We start from the raw sequence: 8,750 nt of genomic DNA, 5'->3' as shown, positions 1-8,750 counted from the left end.
ACTAAACTTTCAAGTAGCCCACTTCCCTCAGGCAGTAATGAGGTATTCAGGGGGTACATTGTCGTAATTTCCCCATCACTTGTAGTAGAGGTGTCATTCCTGTTATCATCCGTATTTAATTATTCTTTATTATCATGGTCTAGATTGACTTCTCCACTGTCCACAGTCCTGTGGTTCCTAATGATTTTGGTCTTCCATTCCTGTATGTTGACCATCTGGTGATCTTTCAGCTTCTCCGGCGACTTCCTGCGATTTTGGCACCCATTCATCCTTCGTATTGTCTGCCATTATTGTCTCTTTTTCATTTTCATCGGGCTTCCGGACTGTGCTCGTGTCATCTTGCAGTATCTCACCCTCTTTCGGTTCCTCTACATCATCGGCCATCCATGTATCCGATATGTCTTCATCACCGTCTTCATTCTCCACACTCTCCTCCTCATAAAAATCTCCCGTTGGGTCGAACCGGAACGGGAACCAATCCTCGTCAAATTCTACAATGCAAACCTTGAATAGTTTTTCTTCTTTAGTTACAGTGATCTCCTCGTTTATCCTATCTTGTCTTGATGTTATTATCCCAATTTTAACACATGAAAGATCGTCCCGATGATAAACATCATCAAAGGGGGTAATCGTCCTTCCATAACGACCGTTGATGGAGGCAAAATTCCTGCGACCCCACAACTTCGGTGGCAGCCCCACGATTCTAATCCAAGCAACTCTCTCAAAACCAAAATCCAATTGTTCTCCATACTTCACCCACTTGAATATTTCTTTCCACTTTTGTTTGTTTTCCAAGAATTCCTTTGTATCCTTTGAGTTCTCAAATATGAGGAGAACTTTTAATCCTCCAAGGTATTTTATCTCCCTGATAGGTGCCTTTTTAACTAAGAGCAATTTGGGAAAGTGTCCAAGGTGATCTAAAGATAATGTCTCACCAACAAGTGTTGTCTTTCTTAGCCAATGATGGTTTTCTTGTTCTTGGTACAGGAGAATGGGTGGTGGTGGTGGTGGCGATATTAATGGAGACGAGGCTGGGGGTGTTATTGTCCCTATACATTTTCCTTGTGTTTTTGTCACCTCTGTGAATGTTTCCTAATCCCTCAATCCTGCTCTCATGTTGTGTTTGAGAGTGGGTTTCTCTTGCCTCCTTCTTGTATCGTTTGCATATGTTTTTTCCTTCCTCCCATACAAGGACAGATTGTTCTCTAAAGCTCTCCCTTTGTATCTGATCCCGTTCGACTGTTTCTCAAGGCTTTTTGTATCTTGAACTGCTCTTAATCTTACAAACATGAAGTTCTGACCATTCCTCCTTCTTACTTTACTCCCAGATATACATCTGAGAGGTTCCCATACTTTTCGTATATCTTCCAAAGATCATTCTTCTTGGCCCCCTCTGGTACATTTCTTACAAAATACGTCGTTACTTCATCTGTATTCTTCCTCGCCGCTGTCTTCTTTCTTGTTACTTATGTCCACTCCGATGGCTTTTCACCTCCCATTTTGAACCTTTATTTTGTCTTGACAAATATTTTTATAGGTTTTGCATTCACATAGTATATGTAGTTCACATTTAATCCTTATTTTATGTGTGTGTGTGTGTCTGTGTGTGTGTATATATATATATATATATATATATATATATATATATATATATATATATATATATATATATACACATAACTTGGTTTCAATGGTTGGGGTGTATGCTTGGTAAGCATGAGGTCTCAATATCCATATTCATTTAAAACCACAAGGTTTTACACCTCCCTCTTTCTTGTTTGAAATTGCTTAAAAAGGCTCCCTCTCATCTTCTTCATCTTCTGGAGGTAGCCATTGAACGCAATTGTTCTCAAAATCCACGAGTTTGAATTCAATATACTATAAAGCATATAAAGATCATGAAGATGTTTTACATTTATCACAAACATCTACACCTTCAAAAAACATGGAATCAAAATTCTTTTGTAATAAATAAATTTTTTTCATTGTTTGCATTAACGACTTATTCGCTGTCTGGATGAACTTTACAAGACTGGTAGTCATTGCTTACATTATCTAATTGTAGTTCACCATAATCAGAGTTATCAACTATAAATTTATCTGTCTACAACCACATTTGGTTCAAATACAAGGTTAGAGATTTCCAAAACCTAATCTTCTACTAGAGTTTGAAACTATAGATCAATTCAGATTGAATGAGTAAAACCCAGGGATCTTTTATGATATTAAAATTCGGACATTTGGTTCAAATACAAGGTTAGAGATTTCCAAAACCTAATCTTTACTAGAGTTTGAAACTATAGATCAATTCAGATTGAATGAGTAAAACCCAGGGATCTTTTATGATATTAAAATTCGGAGAGAGAGAGAGAGAGAGAGAGAGAGAGAGAGAGAGAGAGAGAGAGAGAGAGAGAGAGAGAGAGAGAGAGAGAGTGAGTTAACATAATGACATTCTAATCATTTTACATGATATTAGTTAGGAACTATATCCGTAACAAAATAAAACGATAAGAGTGATATGATAAGGTAAAAAATCAGACTGTAATTCTAATTTTCATTACAAAGATATGAATTGTTTCGATAATTTACTTTTAATTTTTTATAGGTTATTAATTAGATTTTGTTTTAATTTTTTATAGGTTATTAATTAGATTTTGTTTTCCAATGGGGGCAACATTTATATTTTTACAAATATAAATAAACAAATTTCAATACAATACTTGTGTCCAGGACACTTTATTTTATGATGAACTACTAATATACAAATTTAAAAGAAAAAGAAAAAGAGAAGAAAATGCTACACTAGAGATACAATTTAAAGCATATAAAAGTATTCTTGATGAATTATTACTCTCTCCCAAGAAATGGATAATTTCCAAGATGACTCAAAGGGCAAAATGGTCCAGATTTAATACTAAACCTCTTTGAAACTCTACATATGGATAGGCAATGGGTTGGTCATCATCTTCTACACTCCACCTACATCACCACCACCATTGTTAAAATTATCAATTTACCATTGACTTTATTTATATTTACAAAAAATAAAAAGATAATCAACAACACTCACCTGAAATTTTGTACAAGGTGGTGGAGGAAAAATGCAACCTCTACCCGAGCTAGTTCGGACCCTGGACAACATCTTGATCCTCCACCAAACGGTGTGAATTTCTTCCCCGTTTGATCTTGCCTCTGTGTCTACACGTATAAACTAATGTCATTAACCAAAATGAATAAAATTCTAAATGGTCATTATAATATATATATATATATATATATATATATATATATATATATATATATATATATATATATATATATATATATATATATATATATATATATTGAATTACCTCCCATCTCCAAGGATGAAATTCCAGGGGACTTGAATGGATGGATGGGTCCAAGTGAACTGTACTTAGAATTGGTAGGACCTTCCAACCTGCTGGTATCAAATAATCTGACCATAAAATACAAAACATATGTCTTTTTTCAGTATTTCATACAAATAACAATATTAATTAATATCAAAACGACCCACAAAATTGTCAAAAGAACAATTATCAGATACACAAGATAGGAAGTGGCTCATGCATGCATGAATCATTATTATGAAAGAACCTTTTTTGACCTTTAAATTACAATCTCATCTCTATAATTAGGTTTGACTTACATGTTTAGTCCAAAAGTTTCAATTGCTACTCTTATTATATTGTTGTAATCGTCTATTTTAAAACGATTCCAGCTAGCTTTATTTATTGCAAATCCATAATCCAATACTTGCATATCTTTTCGATCCAAATATTCTATTATAATAAACATCGCTTACTCTAGTTTTTAGCTTTTTTCTATAACCTTACCCACTTCGTTAAGTTTTGTTTATCTTCGATCTTACTTCTTTTGCAAATATGAATGCAAAAATGAAACTATTTTAGATTCTAACTGTAGCAAGTGAAACTTTTGGACTAATATTGTAAGTTCAGCAAAACCCATAGGACGAGATTTGTAATTTAACCTTTAGAAAGATTTTGATTTGTTTATGACTTTATGAGGTGCATCTTTTGTGAGCTAACTACCTATAAATCTTGTATTTAATTGATAAAAGAATATTTTTTATTTTTAAATCATATGGAATATGTCTAAAAGACATAAACAATTGGGGTATAAAGAATTAAACATATATAATAAAGTACCTTTGAATTTAATATCTTTGAGAGCCTTTCTATGCACAAACTTGACAATGTTGCCATATCTAAGAGCCTCATTGATGACCTAATTGACAAAAGTAAAGTGTATACTAGGTTATTGACATCATCAATAAAATTAGTATTAATTACTTATTTAATTAATTATGTCTTCATGGTACAATTAATATTTGTGTCATGTATATAAATAAATGCAAGGGTGTATATTAATGGACATCATATGTACCTATATCGTTTTTCTCTTTAAGATGTTAACTACTTATATATGCATAAAACCATTGGTATCTTTCTTTTTCTCAAAATAGAATTTAAAATATATTAAAAGAAAGTTAGAAATGCGAATACATTTTGGGTGAATCCCATCATTTTGTAGTCTTCCCAATTCAAAGACTCGTCCTTCTTCTTCTTGCCCCTTATGCATTCATGCTCTACCTAAGATTAACCCATAACAACACAAAAAAATATAAATATTACAAAAAAAAAAGAAAAAAAAAAAAAAAAAACACTCTGAACGACTTTTCAGGGAAAGTCAAACGAAATAAATAATTCTAGCTTTAAATTTACATCGATATTTTCAAGTTTCAGATGAAAACTGTAGCATTTAAAATCATAAAATTAAGGATTATAAGTCTTTAGTTTTGGTAAAAGAAATACATTTCAAATCAATTTGAAATGTAAAAAAATTGTAGCCTTGACTTCCAAAAGTCAAACACAAAATATTTAGAAAACGAATATATATACCTTCAATTGCTCAAGTGCAGATGGAGATTTGGCGACAAAATGCACCACCATGGCCATCAAAATAGAAGTCGTTTCATAGCCACCCAGTAGAGCATCAAGAACAAAGCTAACTTTTTCATCCTCAGATAAGGTATCAACACCTAGGAGTATCTCCAAGAAATCACTCCCCCTTTTTTGCGAATTAATATTCATATTCCCACAAATATTATCATCATTATTATTAGAGATAATATTATTATTTCTTCTTCTTTCCTTTATAATTTGCTTGACACTTGCTGATATTCTGATTCTAGCCTGTAAAGTTGACACCAACACAAAGTTCATCATCACATGTACATGCCTCTTCTTCCTTTTACAAAACCAAGATGATGATAATAATGATGCAAACAATAATAATTATGTTTTCTAAAAATCATAATGTAAACTACCCAAACTTACAACAACAAAAAAGTTATTCAGATTGATTTTGATGTCAAATCTTTGGCTAGTAAAAGTTTGAAGCATTAAAAAATTAGTTAAGTATGTGAAACTTAAAAAACCTTAAAATTTAGAAAATCAATGAAGCGCGTACCTTAACTGCATTTGCATAAGGAGTTCCCGGGATGTAGAGAGGAAAAGATATTAAACCTCTCATAAAGGTGAGAAAATCTTCAAGAATTCTTGCAGTCTGTGGCTCTTCTGGTGTTAACCCTAGCACTTGTTTTACTATTACATTGAATGTAAACTGTGAAAAAAGTAAGCTGTAAGTTAATTAATTAACTAACCGATTAAAAATATAGATAATTTAATAACATAATATTGTACATGAAGTTGATTATTAAAGAAACTAGAAGCCATCTGCAAACCTTTCGAGCTTCTTGGCAGAAGATTATTTGTTTCTTGTCCTTCCAAGAATCCAAAATCTGGAGGGTGGTTTTTTCAATGTGGGTGAGAAAATCAGGTTTAGATTTGGTGGTGGAAACAAGAGAAAGGGCCACATTTCTAAGCCTCTTGTGGGTGTCACCGACAACCACAAGCATAGATATCTTGCCAAGAACACCATGAATGGGCTTTGGATAGCTACATTCAAAAAGCTTGTCTTCATTTTGTAGTATGAAGTAGTTGAGTTCTTGGTCACATGAAACTATGGTAGGTGAGAAGAATAAATGTGATTTGAACACTTTCCCATACCTGAAAAAACAAAATATGGGGTTTTCAACATATGTTCTTGCTATAAAAGGTGTGTGTTCTCATGTATCACTTTCATGAACATGAAATTCTATGTATACAATCAAGAATCTTTCTTTTTATAGCAAGTTTAGAATTTGATTGTTGAAAAGATTATATCAAATGAGTTTACCTAGAGCAATGTTCTTGAAGAAAAGAGCCAATGGTGGTGGAAGGATGAGGGTTAAGAAAAGATAGGGTTTCACCAAGAAGAGGTAAGTATCCAAATGAGCCTCGAGGAAGAGCACCAAGTTTCTTGTTTTTCAAGAACAGCAAAGGTAAGAAATGGTTGAAGATCAGACCAAACACAAACCCCACCAAGATTATCATAAATAAAAGACCCATTCTGACGATATACCAAGAGGCTTAAAACTGGAACGGATTAATGGGTTTGTATCTATGTTTGGTTCTTGATGCTTTGTGTGTGTATGTATTATTATATAGAGAGTAGGATACACACACAGTGAAGGTGTTTGTATGTGTGTTTTTGTAGGGTTTAGCAAGACTAGGAAGAACTAAAAGCAGAAAGTAACAGGCTTTTTTTGGGTACAGTCGGTGAAATTTTGACTTTAATCACAGGCATAGGAAAAGAAATAAGCATAGCTATGGTAGCTAAGGATCTAGGGGTTAAATTTGACATATTCATAAACTAAGTGTCCTCCTCATATTTAATTTCACATCTATAACTTTTATTGGGAGATTTGTAACTTGTGTATCATATGTTAAATGTTAAATGTAATCTTATTAGTATTTCGCTCGAATCTTGACTGTTGATATGAAGCTGACATTTAGTATGAATTTTACTATGAATTCTACAGCATAGTTGGTGGGTAGAGGTATATATGGCGGTTCGGTTCGCTTATTGTTTAAAACCGAATCATAATCTGTAACGTCTGTGTTTCTGGGCTTGCCATTTTTAGCAATGTAATAGTCTAGATTAACCTTTGTAACCCCAATTTGAAATAATAAAAATGTATTATTTGTGAATTTTGTGAATTATGTGAGTTATGTGTTTATTTGCTTAATTATTATAATTTAATGAATTAAAAATAAAATAAGCGTCAAAATTAAAGTGTAAGATAAGCCCGATATTTTTGCATAATGTTGTAGTGGTTGAAACAAGGATTCCGGAGATATAAGGAATGCCAAAATCCGAGTTATAACGAAGAAGTTATGACATGTCGAAGTTTCGCGACAGAACCGGCACGACGCCGAGTGACGTAAAATATGAATTTAAGATAGAGCGATATTTAGCCTTAGCGATTTAAACGAAAGTCGTAGAGTTCGTTAAACCGAGAGCTTGCATAAAAGGAACGCCCAAATTTCGTGTGAGGAAGTTATGATTTTTCTAAGTTTCGACTTAGCAATATGCAGCCCGAATACTCGATTTGAGATCGAGCGGTTTTTAGCCGAAACAATCTAAATGAGAATCGAAGATCTCGTTGTTAGTAGCGAAACGATGAAAAGTTAGGCGAGAACAGACGTCAGACGAAGAAGTTATGATTTTATAACGAAGTTTTTCTGTCCCGGCCTTCTAAAAATAAATAATAAAAATAAAAGTCAAAATTAGCCGACGGAGTCTAAACGAAAGTTGTAGAACGTAGTCTCACCTTCGCGTGGATATAAAGAACGTCGAAAACGGAGTTCGTATGAAGGAGATATGAATTTTTGAAGTTTAATAAATATTTAATATTTATTTTTAATTAAACCTCCGATATTATCCGAAGAGGAGTCAGCCGGTCTATCCGAAGTACGCCCCACGTACTACTGTACGCCCCGCGTACAGCGAAGGATGACGAAGTCAGCACTCGAGTACCTCCGATGACGCAAGCGCTTACGAACCGAGGCGTATGCCCCGCGTACGTGCGAGGGTTCAGCCTATAAAATGGGATCCGAAGGCAGCTGAGTTTCTTTTGCAAATTCCATCCTTCTCTCTAGTCTTTTGCCTCGTTTTGCGTGCCGTTTGTACCCCGAAGCCCCGGTATTATTCCCGAGCCCCGAAGCGAGATCCGAAGCCCCGAGAATCCCGAAGAGCGTTATTCCCGAGCCGAAGCCCTGCCCGCGAGGAGCCCGATTTTTTGTGAAGATCTTCCAGATCTACGGAGAGACACTGCTTCTGCAAGCCATAGTGCTGCCCGATCATCTTCCGATCATGTGAGTGTATAGTCCCTTTTCAATACGCGATATTATACAAGTAATCGTTAAACGTATTTAAGAATACGGGATGTGAGTGTGTAGTTATTTTCTTTCCAACGCAATATTATGAAGTATTTAATATAAAATACGTGCTACGTGTAAATATTTTGTGGTTATATTTGTGAATGTATATTCACTCTCTTCTATCTCATAGATCTGATAAATTCTCTATGAAATACATGTTATGTGTGTATGCCTCATCTGTTATGTGGAATATGTATTGATTAAAGCATGCTATACAGGTTTTATAAACAATGTATAAAAATGTATATTTTTATCTACTAATATGTTGGGTAGAACATGGGTAGATAATTGGTGTGAAATAAACAGATGAGAGGCCTCGGTGTTATTGGTGTTATTCTAGTCATTCAGCAGAGTATGGATGACGACCACGGACTATTC

General features: G+C 34.1%; 1 protein-coding gene across 1 annotated transcript; it reads right to left on the bottom strand.

Moving 5' to 3' along the window:
• Positions 1–2,652: 2,652 nt before the first annotated feature.
• LOC145054207 (cytochrome P450 724B1-like) lies at positions 2,653–6,724 on the bottom strand. Its single transcript, XM_079002350.1, has 9 exons — positions 6,286–6,724; positions 5,792–6,116; positions 5,518–5,670; positions 4,947–5,240; positions 4,551–4,637; positions 4,194–4,272; positions 3,354–3,460; positions 3,071–3,198; positions 2,653–2,979 (listed from the first exon to the last, which is right to left on the bottom strand). Exons 1-9 carry the CDS (start codon positions 6,495–6,497, stop codon positions 2,886–2,888), a joined length of 1,479 nt encoding a protein of 492 aa, XP_078858476.1. The 5' UTR covers positions 6,498–6,724; the 3' UTR covers positions 2,653–2,885.
• Positions 6,725–8,750: the final 2,026 nt, after the last annotated feature.

This window comes from Lactuca serriola, chromosome 5 (assembly GCF_051521515.1).
Source record: "Lactuca serriola cultivar US96UC23 chromosome 5, Lser_US96UC23_V15, whole genome shotgun sequence".
Classification (NCBI taxonomy): Eukaryota; Viridiplantae; Streptophyta; class Magnoliopsida; order Asterales; family Asteraceae; genus Lactuca; species Lactuca serriola.
The sequence above is the reverse complement of the archived record's forward strand: the minus strand, read 5'-3'. Positions and strand labels throughout refer to the sequence as shown.